The 18,336-nt window shown below is 50.0% G+C and overlaps 1 protein-coding gene across 3 annotated transcripts in view; it reads right to left on the reverse strand.

Annotated features, from left to right (window-relative positions):
- Positions 1–5,842: 5,842 nt before the first annotated feature.
- Positions 5,843–18,336, reverse strand: part of IGFBP2 (insulin like growth factor binding protein 2) — a 65,058-nt gene continuing 52,564 nt past the window's right edge. For all 3 annotated transcript variants that reach the window (XM_048309857.1, XM_048309859.1, XM_048309858.1), the window contains exons 2-4: positions 11,079–11,302; positions 9,534–9,674; positions 5,843–7,767 (exon numbers count right to left, since the gene is read on the reverse strand). In XM_048309857.1, the coding sequence (XP_048165814.1) occupies positions 7,600–7,767; positions 9,534–9,674; positions 11,079–11,302 (533 nt within the window). In that variant the 3' untranslated portion in view covers positions 5,843–7,599. The remainder of the gene's footprint in view (positions 7,768–9,533; positions 9,675–11,078; positions 11,303–18,336) is intronic.

Here is an 18,336-nt window from a genome sequence, read left to right on the forward strand (position 1 = left end):
GGAGGAGGCATGACACTGTTGGCTTTGTGTCTGGAGATGAGCTGAGGAGGGAAACACAGATCCTGCAATGGCACAAAAACCCCCAGAAAATATCTGTGGACTTCCAAAAAAAATCATCCCAAAAGGAAATACAGTCCTCCCTGTCCAGTTCATCTTGAATGGAAGGTCAGAAATCTTCGTGGACAAGCAGGACTCTGACCTTTGTCCATCCAGGTGTGAAAGTGTATGCATATGTGTGTGCATTGATGTGGCTTTCCCTCCTTGCAACACTTCACCTTGAAATCCGGAGGTTTCAATGTAATATGCAATTGGGGGATATGCTGCCCCTCCCAAAAACAAATAATAACCTGCTGGGTTAAGCACAGAAGCAGAGTTATGGAGGAGCATCGGTGCCTGTGGAATCAGGGCCTCATCAACACTGAGGGGGTGCATCACTGTTCAGACTGAAGTATCCCTACATGGGGCAGGGGAATCAGGGCCAAAACTCTTCACCACCCTTTGCTACCACAAAGACGACCAACTATGGAGATTTTTTTTTTTTTTCACAGCCAAAAATGTGGTTTGCTCCAGGGGAAAAAAAAAAACCCAAACCTCCACTTTGTTTCATCGTGGTTTTTTGTTAAGGCTGGTTTATAGCTTTCCCCGTGGGTAGGAAAATGCCAGTCTCCATCCTTTTGCATTGAGGATACTGCTTATGTTGCCACGGCTGATTCCCACCCTGCAGGAAGATCCTGTGATGGGCCCTTGCCTTTAACCTGGGACCCGGCTCCTTGCTGAGTGACAGCAGCCACCGCACCATGGAGACCCACTGCCTTGGGCATGCTGGGACAGCCCTGGGCTGACTTCCTGACTCATTTGTTGTTTTTAATGTTTGCATTTGATTTTGGGACTCTTGCCTCTTGCTTATCCATGACAAGGGTCTCCACGATGTTGGTGCTGGGAGGAGATCCTGCAGCAAAGGGAAGGAAAGAAAGGAAAGGGAGCTGTGGAGTCTGGGTGCTGCTGTGGGGAAACACACCCACTGGGAACCACATCCTACTGCCACGGCTGGAGCTGGCAGCCAGCACTGGCCAAAGGACACAGCTGATCTCAGGGGGAAAGTTCCTGCACCCTCAAATCCCCTTGAGCTTCCTGGACCTGGGCAGAGAAAAATGGAGGTCCACAGCACCATTGGGACCCCACGAGTGGGGATAGGACAAGAGGGATTCAGCACTAAGGGGTTCTGGTGAAGATTTCTTGCCATCACATGTTGGGAGCCTTCATAGCCTCCCATGAGATGACATCAGTCCCCTAAGCACCCCGTGGGGGCCCCCCACAAGGACGTTACCCTGATGGAGGGCAGGACTGGCCACCTGCCAAGTGACAGTGGGGGCGAGTTTTGCTGATGGATTTCGACGGAGACCCAGCAGAACGCCTTTCAGCCTGGGGACGAAGCACCTTCCTGTGCTGAAAAGAAGGAAGCATGCCACCAAATGTAGATCTGCCCCCAACAAGCCTGTTGGAGTGGGGTAACCCCCATGTTGCTGGAGGGGAGCACGGTGGGGGCTGAGAGAGGGACCCCTCCAGGCTCTGCAGGGCTGATGGAGCAGGGTTGGTTTAACGAGAGTGGTGGGTTAATGCTGGGGTGCAAGTGGGGTGCAGAATGGGGTGAAGATGGCAGGAGGAGGAGGAGGAGCTTGTGTTAACCCCAAGGGCCACTGGTCACCATTGTTGACACTGTCCGCTTGCTGATCCCTGTGCAAAACCACCTGACTGTTTTAGGCCAGTACCACCTTTCCCAGGACCCTTCCTTCCTTCTCTCTTCCTCTTTCTTGCTTTTTTTTTGTTTGTTTGTTTGTTTTGTTGTTTAATTTCCCAAAACTTGAAAGCCTTTGGCTGCAGAGAAAGAAGACGTGCCCCCGGGGTGGGATGGGAGCAGGCAGAGGGCAGCAGATCCCCATGGACCTTGCCTTTTGGGGAGGATGCTTTTGCAGGGTCTGGGTTAGCTCACAGGGCCCCATGGTGGTGTCACAATGAGGCCACCATGGACACTGGTAAGGGGACACAGGGTGACTCTCTGTCCTCTCCCTAAAAAGCAAGTCTCCATGGCCCTGGGAGCCCAGAGTACCAAAATTCATCCCACACAGCCTCCCTCACCCTGCACATCCCATGCTGGGATGGCATTGCCTGTTCTGTCCCCACGAACCTGGGGGGAAGATGATGGGCATTTGGGTTGCGCCACCCTCACCTCCCCAGATCACCTCGGCGCTCAGGATGGGGCACCAGGTGACCTCCCCCAGCTGCCTACTCCCTTAAGGATCCCCAGCAGGACGAGGCTGTTTACAGGCTGCACTAATATTTAGGACTGGGGTTGGAGCCTGGGTCAGGCTGGGAATGAGAGCGACTTCAGGAGGGGTTGGTCACCCTCTGGGGTGGTAGTGATGAGGTGCTCCCATTCTCAGCACCCAGCAGCACCCCTTTGCATTTAGGGTGAGAGAACCAAAAGGGGCAGATTTGGAAGCTGGGGAGGGTTCACCAGAAGGTGCTGGTAATTTGTGCATCCGGGGGTCATGAGCCTCAGGGGTCTCTGGCTACGGTATTTGCGCCGAGCCCATGTCAGTATCTAGGATGTGAGCTGGGAAGGAGAGGACAAGGATGGCTCAGGACAGCCCTTCCACCACATCTGCCCCGGGAGCTGTGCTCAGTGGCTGGGCTACCCCTTGTCTGTACTGCAGTGGGCTTCGAAAACCACTAGTACAAGGAGCATTTTGCACTATTTCTCCGCTCTCTCCCCTCTTCCCCTTTTCTCCACCTTCTCCGTGAAAATTCTTCTTTGCTGTTGGTTTAGTTTCCTTTTTTTTTTTTTGTTTTGTTGTTGTTGATGATGATTTTTTTTCCCCCAAATGGAGCATTGTATATTTAAAGAACTGTCAGTTCACCTCGCTTCCAGACTGCTGTCCTGGCCCTGGCTAGGAGCCCTGCCTGCTGTGGCCCCCTCCCCAGCCCCACCAGCCCCCGCCACTGCCACCGGGACAGACGTCACCGCGCACGTTACCCACCGTTCTAACACAGTTGTTAAAACACACCAGATTCCGAGTTTCCTGCCTGGTTTTTATCTTTAAGCAATACTCACTACACATTTTACGGTAGCTTTTTATAGCTTTACATACATACGGTAGCTCTGTTGTTTCGTTTTGGTTTTGTTGTTTTGTTTTTTTTTTTTTTCCAGTAAACAAGAAATACTCATAATCTTACTGGTGGGAAAAAAAAAAGCAGTTTGTGAAAAACTGACAATGGAAGAAGAGCTTAATGCTCTGTTTAGCATTTTGTACTTAAAAAAAAATCTCACATTTTATTAAAAAGTGAAGATTGCTGTATACTATTTATTCAACTTATAATTTATGTTACTCTTTGATCTTTGTCTTTTCTCATGACAAAGCATTTATTTAATAAAGTTATGCATTCAGTTAGTTTGTGCCTGACCCTCGTGGAGCATCTGTGTGCTGGGGCCTGCCAGTGAGCTGCTCCAGCCCCAAGCATCCCACGACCACCTGTGTTGGGTCCCTTGGGGGGCTCAGCCAGCTCCACATGGGTGCTCAGGGAGGTACAGGGCATGGAGCAAAATGGTGGCAATGCTTTAGGGAAGCTTTTGATACTAGAGCCATCTGCTAGGCTAGTGGTAAAAGTTGCAAGTTTAACTTTACAGCTTCTTGAAAGCAGAGCTACAATTTTTTTTTTTTTTCTTAGAATTTTCTTTGCATGGATGTGGCCGTGGGGCACAGCACACACGTTGAACTGGCTTACCAGGGTAAAGTACCTGGCAACCAGTGATGTTAAGCCCCTAAATGCTATCGCAGACTGAGCTCCACAGTTTGGGATCAGACGTGCTATTTGAGCCTAAACCTCTTGGGGCCGCTGGAAGATTTGCCCCGCTGTCCCAGTATGCAGGAACATCGCTGGAGCTGCTCAGCCCAGCCAGGCCGTGGTCCTCAAAACACTCTGTGGTGGCTCACCCCCTGCCCTCCCCGGTGCTGGATCTGACCCTGTCCCACCGCCCAGGCACCATCACCCTTCATTCTCCCACTCATCCCTTGATCTCCGTCCTCCTGTGCCCCTCTTCTCCTCCATTCACCTGCCAGCATCACCCCGTGCACCCTGAGCAGGGCAGGAGGCGAAATCATCCCCTTTGCCCCTGCACTGAGGACCGTGGGTTGCCAGGGCTGTGCTAACACGCACCCCGCACCCATCCTGCAGCACATGGGGCTGGCACAGCCACCGTGTCCCCTCACGGACACCCCGCACGGCTGAGCCCGACCCCTCGGACAGCACAGGCGGCAGGAGCCGCGCGGCGCCCAGCCGCCACTAGGCGGCGCCACGCCCCTCCCGCGTTACCCTCAGGGCCCGGCCCGGCGGCGCTGCCGCTTCCAGAGGCCCTGAAATTGGGCTTTCCATCCAAAAAGTTAGTGCTGTGCCCCCCGCCTTCAGCTACGGGCTAATTAATCAGCTACGGCCTAATTAATCACATCCCTAAGGACAGCTGGAGCTGTATACACGTGTGTAAATAGCTACAGGTGCACACAGATACAGTCATGCATTCTTACACTAATGATGTGCTTTATATTCAATATCATTGTTTATATTATACTGTTGCATAGATTTTTATACTAAAATACTACGGAAGAAATTCTTCACTGTGAGGATGATGAGGCATTGGAACAGGTTGCCCAGAGAAGTTGTAGATAACCCCTAACGTGGGAGTGTTCAAGGCCAGGTTGGATGGGGCTTGGAGCAGCCTGGTCTAGTGGAAGGTGTCACAGCTTCTGTTTGTTCCCCTCCAGCCCTTGAACGGGAGGGTGGCCCCAGGCACTGCTGGGCTCTGGGCTTGGGCATCTCTGTCACCTCCAGTCCTCTCTGGGCAGCACCTGGCTTGGAGCATCCTTGTGCCCCACCCTGCTACTTGGCCTCCCCCGAGCCACCTTCAGCTCCCCCCAGAGGCACAAAACAGGGTATTAATTTTGCTCCTTTTCCCATGTTCTTCAGCTTATATCACACCCCCCATCGTGTCTGTCCTCTTTCCCCTCCCCTGCAGCCCCATGCGCTCACTGGCCCCTGTCCCCATACAGTTTCCTGGTGCTCCTCACCACCGGCCAGCCCCTCAACATATGTCAGTCCCAAACTCCTGGCAGGGGGTACAAGAAAGTAGAAGGGGAAGAAGCCCAGTGGTTTTGCCTCCCTTTGGGGAGTCCAAAGGAAACGACAGCTACCTGGATGCTGGATGTTGGGGCCAATACAGGGCCTCTCCTTCAATGCTGCAATTTTAATTGAATGGAATGTGGGTTTAATTTTTTATTATTATTTGCCCTCCTATGATGTCCAAATACCAAGCTCTGCTGTCATGCTCCCTTTGGCAGCACTTCACACCCTGGGAAAAGGTGCAGGACCTCTCTCCACAGGCCCGTAAGTGGAGCAGCTCAGCCAAACTCTGGCCGTGCACAAGCCTGTACCTCCCTGCACCTTCCCAACACATTCACAAGGACCCATGTGTATAGCAGGAATATAGCCAGGCAAAGGATGAGTGACACCAGTTCCTCCCTGCTCACACAACCGGGGCCAGTAACAATGAAAAGATAACTCTCATTACTGCCTCTCGGCCATGGACAAAGGATGAACAGGGACAAATCTGCGTGCGATGCATCAGGCAAAGAAACATATCCTGTGAGCACTGTGGAGGGGAAAGACAACAGTTTTCTGGCATCCTATTTAATTTATTCCAACTTTATGTAGCTCAGCTTTTCCAAAAGAAAAAATGGCAAACGCATAAGAAAACTTCCCTATTCCTAAACGAAACAAATTACAAACCAAATGAGAGCCAGCATGTGCAAGTTTTATATGAAAAAGCAGAACACCCTCAGATGTTAACAGAAAACAGGTAGCATCATTTTTACAGTTACTTGGTTTTGCATGGAGGCGTGTTTTCTTCTTCTTTCATGTGCTCCCATTCATACACATCCACATATGCCCATCCCCAACTTTCCAAAGGGGATCCTTCCCCTGTCTCCTCCACTGTCATGTCCAAACCCCTGCAAAGTCATGAGGGCCTTAATTTACAGAGCCCACCTGTGCCCTTCACACTTGGGATCTGAAATGTGGGTCCAAGAAGGGGGACAAGAAACAACAAACCATTTAAGGAAAGCCCAAGACTTTTACTCTAAGGAGAAAGCTTTTGCAATTGCTCCAAAAAGGACATCTTCCTTATTTAAAAAAAAAATAAGGAAGAAAATAATAAAACCTCCTTGCTTAGGCAATGGGGAAGTTATTTATTCTCAGCATCATTGTTTTCTGTACAGAAAGAAATCAACAGGTGAATTAACAGCAGAGACACATCTCTTGTCAGCATGTCCAGCACAAAACTGCTCAGAGCACCTGGAATCATTTGGATTTCATCTATACAAATGTGTATGTGGGCAGAGGAGTGTGTGTGTCTGTGTGTCTGTGTGTGTGTGTGCGTGTCCGTGTAAAGGGCCTTTACAAAGCAAGATATATACTGTAATTTACTTACAAAAAGAAAAAGTTAGGTGCTGAGTAACAGATGCTCACTTCAGTCCCAAGCAAAAATGAAGGGACAAGGGCAACTGCTTGGGAACGCAGGTTTTAGATGGGTTTTTTTTCCTATCTAGAAATAAAGAAAAAATGAATGAGAGAAAGAGAGACATTCCCTGGCTTGTTACCCTAAATCTACACAGGCATCCTTCCACCCAGCCTCAACAAGTTCATTTTAGCTCCCTCGGAATAAGTTGATCCTAAGAAATACTGTGCAAAAGCCCTTCAAATCCCCTGGAAAAGCAAGCATTTAGCTTTGCTGTCACCCAAAGGCCCCATGCTCCTGGACCAGAGGCTGAAGCTGGGTCCCTGTGGAGTTGGCTGTGCCCCAGCATGAGGAAAGGAAGCACCTAGGAGTGTTGTTAGGGGGCAGGGTGGCAGCTGTCTCATCTTTAGCCCTTTCCCTCAGCATATCACTGCTGCCTCCTTGGGGAACACATCCCAGCAGCGGTGGTATGTTCCAGCTGGGAATCCAGGGTCTTTCTTCCTTCCCTCCATCCCATGCCAGGACTGACGGCTGGGCTGGGGCGCAGGGGACTGACTCGCAGGACACAAGAAGCAGGTGACAGTATTTACAGTCTTTGGTCTTGGGGAAGAGAGAAAAAGAAGGGAAAAGGCTGGGCTCTTTCAGTTTTTTTATCCTCTCCCACCCATAGCAAGGGGCTTTGTCCCCTGGGAGGGGCCAGGGAGCACACGGCACTCTGTGCTGGAGGGTGCAGAAAGATGCCGCAGAACAGCAGGGAGGGCAGGGCTGCAGGGCGAGGAGCAAAAAAGACCAGTTCTCTGGTTTACGTTGGGTGAAAGACTAAGAAAGCAGTCCCTTCTCCTTGCAAACCCCCCACCACCTTTCCCCTCCCATTATCCCTCCCCTCCCCAGGAACCAGGCAGCTGAGGAAGGAGGGCAGCACACAGGACCCAACCCCAGTCTCTTCTAGAGCCTAAAGAGACACGCTGAAACCCATGTAAAATCCAGCACTGGGGCCACAGTGAGCCACCTCCAGCCAGCAGGATCACATCTGTCTACTGGCTCCGCAGGGCGTGTGCTCCCCGGTCCTCCTGCTCATGGGCTGTGTAGAAGAGGTGGCACTCGGGGTCCCCGCGGATGGTGGGTGCACCCTGGATCACCTTCCCATGGATGGGGTCCACGCACCAGCACTCACCACGCTGCCCGTTCACCGACATCTTGCACTGTGTGGAGAGGAACAGGACAGGTGTCAGAGTGAAAAGAGGGACAAAACAAACCACTTCCCAGGTCAACCAGCCCAAAGCCACAACACTGACAGAGCTGGGGTTTCTCTGGCACTAGTTTGGATTTAGGCAAGATCCATGGGACGCCATACTCAAACCCCCGCAGGGCCTATGCCGCACCAGCACTGTTACTGCAGCAGTCCAGCATGAAGGCTGAACCTCTTTCCCCAGGGGTTGTGCCAGGGACCAAGAAGCCAATTTTAATGAACTAGAAGGACAACTGTCCCTGAAATGCATCACCCTTTGCCAGCTGTGGATGACAGTATCCAAAGAGACAAAGATCCCTCAGGAAAGAGGGATGAGACACCCTGACAGAGGAGCTGTATGAGATTCTTATCACCTGCAGATTAGGCTAAACAAACATCTGATCAAGGCCCCCACAGACAGACCAAACAGAGATTCACTAATCTCAGAACAGAGGTAGGGACCATGGTGCATCTGGACCTGGACTTTTGTCCTCCCAGTCTTGTTAGAGAGAAGTTCCTTGGCCTAATGGTTATTGTCCTCCTCCTGCCCTGCAGTGCTGCAGGCACTTTGAACCTGATGTTCATCCCTCTATCCCCAGCAGATACATTTCTGAACAGGGTGTAGTAGATGCAGAGGTTATTCCAGGCAGGCCAGTGCAGGCTGACCTGTTCCCCAGACACAAGGAGCAGCACACAAAGCATCACTGCAGTGTCCAGGCTCATTCCCCAGACACAGCTCATCTTACAGGCAATTTGCCAGCTCTGCTCCATCCAGCCCTTCCAAGTGTGCTCATGCTGCGGGATCCAGCCAGCCATGGGGCTTTTCACGGGGAGACAGAGGGTGAGGGTCCAAGTGGGACAGAGACAGGAGAAGGGACAGAGGGAGATTATCTCAGAGCATCCCATTTTTGTTATTTAATGTTTCTGATCAAGGGGTAGAAGTAGCCCTGAGTAAAAGGCCTAGCCATGAAAACAGCAGGAGTCCCCTCCAAAGGCTCATCTATAAGGGATCCTCATATCCAGATACTATTCACAGGTGACTCCAGTCAACCCTGCACCAGCTGGTGGTTTTTGCTGTTTGGTTTTTCCTGGCAGTTTTTTCCCCATTCCTCAGCCACTGATACCTGGTGGTTTTGCACAGATGAAGCCAAGAAGTCAGAATTCAGACACATGAGTTGTCTGGGTCTTTCTGGGTCCCATAAATACCTTCAGAAGCATGCTGCACCCCGACCCCCACCTTGCCTGAAAGGAATCCCTCCTGGAGCTGTGGGACCAGCCTTGACTTGTGGAGGAAAACCAGTAAAGTGCAGTAGAAACCTTCGTGACTCCCAGAAGTGCTTTTTGCTTTCTCTGCAAGACTGGCCATCATTCAGTCCTTCTCTGCTTTTTTCCTGCAGCAGGGCCCAGATTGGACAAGACCTGGCTCAAAGTTCATGAAAATAGATAAGCAGCTCTTGTGGGAAAGAAGAACTACACTGATTCTCCATCTCTGGACTGCCCACAGCCATACGTAGATGTGGATTTCATCTCCACTTGCAAACTTGCAGATGGGTTTAACTAAACCTGTCCATGCCACATGCAGCATCAGCTGTTTACCCCACACCTCACATCATGTGCAGGGTATCAGCCCAGCCCTGAACTGTGCATGTTCTGTGTCTGCACATGGTGGGGACAGACAGTGAGCCAAGGGCTGCTGCTGGAAGCATAGTCAGCCCCAGAGCTCCCACTCCCCCCACTTACCTGTTTGAGATTGTACAAGCCATGCTTGTCACAGTTGGGGATGTGAAGGGAGTAGAGGTGCTCCAGGGGCCCTCGCTCATCTGGCAGTCGCATGGTGGATATGCGTTCTAGGACCTGATCCAGCTCCTGCTGACAAGGGGTCTGAAAACAGCCCAGAAAGCAGAAAAAAAAATATATCAGGATAATGGTATCATTCAGCCTCAACAATGCGGACAATGGGAACATCAGTAGGGATGTGTGCATCCCTAAAGACACAGGTTTGCCACTGGGTCCTGCTGCAGACTTCACCTCCAGGCACCCAAAATCAAAGTCATGCATAGACATGCACATCTCTCCCATGTACCTGACATGGCCAGGAGCCAACATAATACCAGGTCCCAACTCCTAGATACAGAGAGGAGGAGAAACCTCAGAGAGGCTACCATGGCTCCCACTGGTGGTGTCAAGTGACATGAAGCAGGGCTAGTCCAGAGAGACCAGGAGGGTTTCCATAAGCATAGCCCAGAGTGCACACCTGTGATGCAGTTTTGGCCCAGAATTGCAACTCAAAAGCATGTGAGACTCCATGGGAGTAGAGGGGAAGACCTGGGAATGAGAGTACCCAAAGCCAGCCTCTGGAGGCATCCTTCTTGCTCCACAGCAGCTCTGGGACAGGGCTTCCAGCCAAGGCAGTGTGGTTGAAATATGCCTGATATGAGCCAAACTGAGTCCACACCTCTCTGCTTTTGCAGCGGGTGATGGGTTTTTTTTGCAAAGGAGCAGCAGCAGCGTGTGAGCTCTCAAAGTTGACGGTTGCCTGCATTTTATTTTGAACCTCTGTTTTGCCTAGTCCTTGGAAGGCATGAGGACTCTTCTAAAGCTCCTTTCTGTCTCTGTGCTCCCCAGATATTATTACTCTGTATGTTTACAGGGATGTATATTGTGGACCCTTTGGAGTGGGTTTCCATCTCCATCCCCATTCCCATTCCATCTAGTTGCCTTGATCAAGCTTCCCACTAGAGGGAAACCACGGCCAAGAACTGGATAACAGCGATAGGGACAGGCAAGAAGGAGACAGGGAGGACTTAGAGCACTCTCCCTGCTACAGGACAGTCACACAGCTCATCCTCGGGGCTTGTGGCCTCCCTTCAGTGGACTGGGGCTGCCCTGCAGCAGGAAGACAGCCCCGCTTCTGCTCCCTCAAATCCCCTTGGGCCATGCCTGCTTAGGGACAAAGGGTGTGAGAAAGCCAGTCCATGGGCAAAGGGCATGCCTGCACCCCTGCAGAGGTCGGTGTTGAGCCAGCAGAAGCCCCCCTTCCAGAGGTGAAGCTGCATTGAAAATAATGCCTCCTGACCAGCACATCAAAGTTCATCAGATGTTTGGCCCCAGCATCAGGCCAAAAATGTTTTCTTTTCCTCTTTTGCTCTCCCCACTTTTTTCTTTCAATTTATTTTTTCTGTTTTTAAGACAGTTTATTGCAGATGCCATTAAGGCTTTGTATTCAGCATTTCCCAGTGAGCTCACAGCTGCCCCCCTAAGCTCCCCACAGCTCTGCCCTCTCACCCTGCCCGTCGACAGCCGTGACTTTTTGGAGTCCTCGTGGTTGTGATGGGCCTTGCTGACTTTGCCCATCTGCCGCTGCTGCTCGTTCACCTTCTCCCTCATCACCGCCAGCTCCTTCATGCCTGTCTTCATGGGCTTCCTCCCTCCAGCTCCACTCAAGATCCCCACAGTGCCATCCACGTGGTTCTCAGCAAGAATGCTCTCGGACTGGTCATCACCATTATCTGCAGTAGACAGGGCAGACAAGGAAAGCGTCCAGCTCAGTCAGGCGCTGCCTCACGTGTTCATCCTGCCCTGGATCATTTTCAGATGTGGCTGGTTACCAAGCCATAAAATCTTTGCATGCAAAAATTTTAAATTGCATTAGCCCTTTCATCTGGAAGGTGAGAACAGATCCTTTCATTCTGGAGTTACTGCCACTCTAAAAGACGGTTTAAAGAGCAATTGCTGCTGGAGAAGTTCTTTCTGGCTTTTCTGTGACCTTCTAAATTACTTCCCAAGAATGCAATTTTCCCATCAGAAGTCCAGTTGGGTTACAGATGCCAAGTGTACTTCAGCTCCAACACTTAAGACCACAGTGATTAGCAACAATACCTTGAGTCCATCTATCATCCCCCAGAGTATCTCCAGGAATACTCACTCAATATTCATGTGCTAAAACAAATTCTCAGGCCTGCTTTCAAAAGCCTCCCTAACATCATTTGAAGATCCTGCCATTTCAGTGATCATCATCCTTGCCATACCATCTTTCCCATTGTTTGTCATACACTGTGTTATTCATTTAGCTTCTACCTACTTCTGCATTTGGCCACTTCTGCTGACAGTGGAACAGTCACAACTCTGCCACTGCTGAAAGCCACGAGATCTCAGCTAGTTCAGCCATTTCAAAAATCAGTTAGCAGAAATCTGGGGATTTCTGGACTTGTTCCATCTCCTCTGCTCTGTGCTTTATGCATTTTCCCAATTCACCAGGAATTTGTGAGAGCAAACCTTCCCACAGCAGGACACAATGGTCACAATGCTGCAGACACAGGTCTCTTTGAACTTTGCAGTGGCAATGAGGACAGATTTCAATTCATCCTGTTTGCTCCAAATGCCCAGAAGGTGACAGCTGATCCCTCTGATCTGGCTGAGCAAGCACATCTAATACTATAGCTGAATATAATATTGAAGCTGACCCTGCATTAAGCTGGGACTTGAAGCAAGACCTCCAGAGGTCCCTTCCAGCCCAAATTAGGATTGAACCCACATATGCACATCACCTCTCAGTGCAATAACCCAGGCCAGGTTTTGTACGTCTCTGTATGTATCTCTCCATATAAGACCACTTCAGCAGTTCCATAGGTACCACACCAGGAGACAGGACCAGGCTGTTCTGGTTGTGGTGACAAACAGGAAGTGTCTTTCAGTATTGCCAAAGTAGAACTGTAGCACCCAACCTCCCAGCATCAGAATTCTCCAGGGCATCTCCAATTTCAGCTTCCCAGCATTATGGAACTCGGGCACTTTATCTAGAGGTAAAGAAATCATATCAAACTGTGTATGATGCAGTGCAAGCAGTGCTTTAGCTCATGTAACAGTAGTTAATTTATGGATCTCTCCTGCTTCTCAGAGGACCAAGCATACAGAGCATTTACAGATGTTAACAGTTCCTTTTTTCAGAATCTGCATCACAACATTTTGTTAGCCCTACTGTCATGACAGAGTGAAAAATCATAATAGAAAGTGTTTTATTTCTGCCACAGCTTTCTAAGCTCTTTTCAGGTACTACAACCCCAAACTCACAAAGGAGAAACTGCGAGAAGAGTTTTGTCTGAACTTACTCAGCAAACATGCAGCTGACCTGCCTGATGCCAAGATGGCCCAGGTGGGCTGGATGAAAGAGCCATCCAGCCCAGCCTGCCATTCATGAGAGACTACCAGCAGCTACTTGGAAGCAGAAGGACCATTCCCAGTCTGTGCTGCAGACCAGCAGTAAAAGCACTTTCATGGCTGAAGACTGCATCTGACCCACAGGATTTAAAAGCTACCAAAAGACCCATCCCTCAGTGGATTTGTCCAGTATCTTTTTGAACTTCTTCACAATTTCCAGAAATACTAAATGCATTTGGTCTGCAGGTTTTTAGCTGCTTAGGTAGCAACTGAACAGCAAACATGGGGCAAAACCAATCTGGCAAAGTCCATTACTTTCCTCAAGTCTGGTTCCAGATGAGAACTGAGACCAGGTTTGATAGCCAGATGGGAGAGCTCAAAGTCTAGGCTGCTATCTGGTGATTGCCATCTGGCCATAATCCTAGGAGTCAGGCAAGCAATATTTTGACCAGGAATATTCTGTTTATACGCCAGTCTCCCCGTTAATTAGAAACACATAGAGAGAAGAGAGAAGGTCATGAGGCTGTCTTTAGAGGGGATCAAATAAAAAAGCACCATGAAGAGATGGGCAAGGCTGGCCAGGTCCTGATCCTCAACAAACTGCTTAGGAGAGTTTTAGCCTTCTGACCTCTTTTGTGCTCCTCTCCTTGGTGTCCCCCAAGTTGTCAACAACAGCAGAACAAGGGCAGCAGCAGGGCAGCTTCTCAGACACACTGCAGTCCTCTGCTTCATTCAGAAAAAGATGGTACAAACTGACAGAAAAGCAGCAAACTGGAAGTGATGTCTTCCCCCATCCATTCTCACTCCTTCCTGCCTCCAACTAAAATATATAGACATCTGCCCAAATAAGCACTGTGCTAGTAAATGCAGGCAAGCTGGTAAGCCTCTTGTCGGCTGATTCATTCACAAAACCTGCTTCTGATAATATTTTTGTTCATTTTTCTCACTTTCCAATGCTAACAAATATCAGCCCAAAGAAAACCACCGATGGGAGTGGAGTGTGCAAGCCAATGTGCATGAACACACCCAAGAACAGGAGAGATTGGTCTTGGCTCCCCAGGCACCATCACAGGAGCAAGACTGGATCAGAGGCCAGGAAGGTCTAGCTGCTATTGACTGTAAGCACTCCTCTCCAAGGCCAAGTCGGCCATGGTGAGCCATGCCTTTGACCCTGCTGCCAAGCTGGACTGGTTCACCTGGGGCTGATGCCAGAGCCCCATCACAACTTTTCCCTCTCCCAAATCTGGTGCTGCTCTTAGGAGAAGCTATCCTGACTTGGAGCTTCCAGGGATGGATTCATCACAGGGGAAGGGAGATGAGACAGAAGAGGTTGGCCCTATGTGCAAAGCACCAGTGTTTCTTTCAGGACAAGCTGCATGCACAGGAGGAGGCTGAGCACCAGGTGTGATGGACCACATTTGAAAGAGCAAAAGGGCCAGGGAGCAACAAGAAGAGTGGAGAGATAAAGACTCAAGGTAAGGAGAGCACAGAGCATGCCACAAGCCAAACAACCCCTCTTACAGCCAGATAATGCTTTTTAATGCTGCCCAAAAGCTGCAAGTCATGCTTGTTTATGACTATCCATGAACTAATGAAGCCACCTACCACCCCTACCAGCATGGGATGGGCAGGTATGCAATAGCCTCAAGATACACAGCCCTAATCTGTCTGTCATCCTGGCCAACACCTTTTAGCTGACCAATTTCAATTCACACTAAATGTATCTGTAAGGGAGTGGTGCCAAACTCCAAAACAATTGTTTTATAGTTCTCTCATATGGCATGTGGAAAACATCTCCTGTGTTGTTCTGGATCAAAAGGTAGAGAGCTTTGCACAGGGTGGGACAAATGTGGCAGGAATCTAAGCAGGTAGCTGAAGTTCTCCTGAACACTGATGTAGAGTCCATGAAACACCTCTCTCCTTGCCAAGAAAACAATTTCTTTATGGCCTTTTTTAAGGAAAATTCCCATTGGCTTCAATGGGGTGAGGACTTGGCTGAGGAAAAAGCCTGTTCCAATGGCCATCAGTTAACATCTGTAGGGAGCTGCACCGTCTCGCCAACATTTTCAAAAGCGACTACCAATTTCCAGTACTAAAATTTTCGGGAATCTGGTTTGAGACCTCTAGGCACCTCTGCCAAGACAGCTGAGAAACAGAGGGGCTGAAAAACAACCTGTCACTTCCAGAGCTATGAGAAAAAATGTACCACACAAAAAAAGGCGGCTGCCTCAGGTTAAAAATATATTTTTATCCCTTTGAAGAGCCCTGAAGCGTATCTGGGCTGCAGGACGGGATGGAGCCAGTAGCACTCACTTAGCACAGGAGGGCCAGGCTGTATCACGGGAGCACACACCATGCCAAGGACTGCAGCCGCCCTCCCCAGTGCTGCTCCTGCTCTCTCTGCACTTGCTTTCCTTCATCAACAGCTTGCCCAGAGGGTTTCACGTGCATTTGCTTATCTGCCCAGGGTGTTTGTACAGTGTTTAAATGCTGATTAAGGCCCCAGACCCACAGAAAGTTTCACCCAAGTGGCCTTCAACACCCTGCCTGAAACCCCACTAACTGGGGGTCCCGGCTGTGTCCTGGGCTGGATGGGGCTGACATCTCCCTCCCACAGCAATCACAGCCTCCTTTGGCCAGCACTTCCCTTCTGAAGACATCTAAGGGCTTTGCAGTTCATTAATTACCCTGAAGACAGAAAGGTGTTCATCCTGAATTGCACATGGTTAAAGAAAAAAAAAAAAAAAAAGAGCCCAGAAATATTTGAGAGTGCTGCCCAAAGCCATGCAAGGAATATATGGACAAATCTAGAAGCCCAAGTCCTGGCCTGGCACTGTACCATGCACAGGAGTGAGCACACTTGGGGTTGCAGGAATGCAGCATCCATGGAGAGATTTTTCACCCTAAGCAGTGTCATCCGTCTTATCTAGGTTTGGGGGGGAGGGGGGGGGGGGGGGGGGTACCTCCAACTCTTTTAGTTTTTTGTGTCTTCAAGTATTACCATTTCAGGATAATTTAAATTACTTATTGCTTGCCACTTTTTATTTTAAAGAGCAGAGATGCCTGTCCCAGGCTGCCAGGAAGCCAGTGCTTGTCCTGTGCAGCCTGAGAGCAGACAGAGCCTTTAAGCCTAACCTTTCATATGCACAACAGCCCCAGTGGAAGAATTACTCGTAGGAATGTAGGGAAGGAGCAGACAAACCCCAACCCCAGCACCGGTGACCTCTGCCTCATCAGTCTGCAAAGTACTTTTAGAAGAGCCCTGGGCAAAGGTGCAACAGCTCTAGGGTGTGTGTTATGACCTGGAGCTCAGAAACCTCAGAAACTTTGCCAACAAGGATTATACTGGCATTGCAATTTCCTCACAGCAGGAGCTGCCAAGAACAAAACCCACCCCCCTCCACCCAGGACCTCTGGCCCATACCTTACCCCAAAAAGGATCCAGGGTTCGCTGATTAGCTGTGCCAACCTGTAAAGCACAGAGCCATGGCACAGCATCCATCCACACTCAGCTGGCAGCAGAGGGAAAATGTGGGAGCACTGGTACGTGATGTGGCCCCAAACATCATCAAGCCAGTCTGGATGCAGCTGTCCAGAGGCAGATGAAACCAAAGCACGCACACAAGTTTCACTCTTCACTTTGCACAAAAGTGCATCTGGAAATGCCACAGAGAGAGTATGAGCAATGGGCTGTGTAGGAGAGGGGGCAATGGGAGAAGGGCACACATCAGAGAAGGAGCATCACCTGCCCTGGAACATCTCTCACAGAGGGCAACCATGGATGCTCAGGGGAGGGGCAGAAGAAAAGACAATTACAGAGCAATTCCTTCCCAGCTCTCCTCCTGGCCATCAGCAGTTCAGAAACCAAATGTATTTCATCTAGACTGGGTTTAACAGCCAATGACAGACCTAAAGAGGGGAAAAAGCTGTGCATGACCCCTTCTGGATTCAAGTACAGGGACACCCCCATACTGCTTCCTGTCCCCTCTCCTTAGCCAGCAGCCTGTTCTGCTTAGCCTTATCCAGTCCTGCACAGGGAACATGTCATGTTTAAGCTGTCAATTTGATTGCAAAGGCCTTACAAGCCCAGAGATGTCTGTGCCACCCAGCTTTTGGGAGGACTGGCCTGAAGACCAGTCATCCCAATCTCCTGGAAACACAGGCCACCGTGAGACACCAATCACTTCAGAGGATCTCTCCATCTGCAGAAGAGCTCCCTGGGACCCCCTCTGCCTGCCTGCACTCCCAGGGTTATTTCATCACACCAACTTGCTCAGTATCAGTGAGGAATTGCACACCACAGCCAGGAAACTCCTGCACTGGTCTCCAAGAGCTTGTTTTACCTCTGTGATAAGCTATCCACAAAGCACTCTGAGATCCCCTGGGGCCAAAAGCCCTAGGACTCTGCAAACACCCTTTTTTTTTTATGCCATGAGATCTTTTCAGCCCATCTCTACCAGCAGGGAAGGCAGGACTGGGGAGGGAACAGCATGTTCTGGCCAGGGGTTGCTTAGCAAGCTCCTCTCCCTGCCCTGAGCAGCTGGCACTGAGGGGTGATCCAAGGGGCACCCAGTGCTTTTCTTTGACTCAGGCATCCTACAGGAAATGCTTTATGCTCCTCCAAAGTGCCAGGGATGCTGACTCGGGGCAGCACAGCTTCCAGCAGCCTGCTTTGCTCTCTTTTTCCTGCCTCTTCCTGGTGGCTGGAGAGCTCAACTTTCCCTCCTCCATCCACCTAGGTCCAGAGCCAGAGGAAAACCTCTTACCACTGCACAGGGCCCTGTAGCTCACCTGTGTACCGCTGCATGCAAAGCCATCTAGCACCGAGGGAGAAGCAATACTGACATGGAGCTGATGTCAAATGAAGAAAGGAGAGGGACCGAGATGTCCATTCCCCCGGGTTTTACTTTGGTCTTATTTTCTTTTTTTTTTTAACCACATTTGTAGACTGGTTTCCCAAGGATACAGGACTTGTGCAATTACACAGCCTGCCTCTATGTGTTTCTGCATGTGCGTATGTTTGTATGACTGCCTGTCTCCCTATTAGTTCTCCTCCCCCTCCACCTCCCAATATATCTACAAACACGTCAGCAAATGCCAACTGCATCTCAAACAGGAACACAATTCGCAAAAATAGTAAGTTTCCACCATTTCATGAATATGTGCAACCAGGCTGAAGAGAGACAAAACAGCAGGGTTTGTTTTGTTAGCTTTCTTTCCAAATGATTTGACTGAAGGGCCATGTAGCACATTACCAGTTGACTCTGTGCAGACCCAGCAGAGCACAAACCACCGCAGGGGAAGGTCTGCTCCAGCCCTCCTCCTGCCAGCAGTGAGCCTGCACGTATTGTTTGCAACATCCTGCTCCCTCCTGCACAGCTGTTCA

The sequence above is a fragment of the Corvus hawaiiensis genome, chromosome 7, assembly GCF_020740725.1.
Source record: "Corvus hawaiiensis isolate bCorHaw1 chromosome 7, bCorHaw1.pri.cur, whole genome shotgun sequence".
Lineage (NCBI taxonomy): Eukaryota > Metazoa > Chordata > Aves > Passeriformes > Corvidae > Corvus > Corvus hawaiiensis.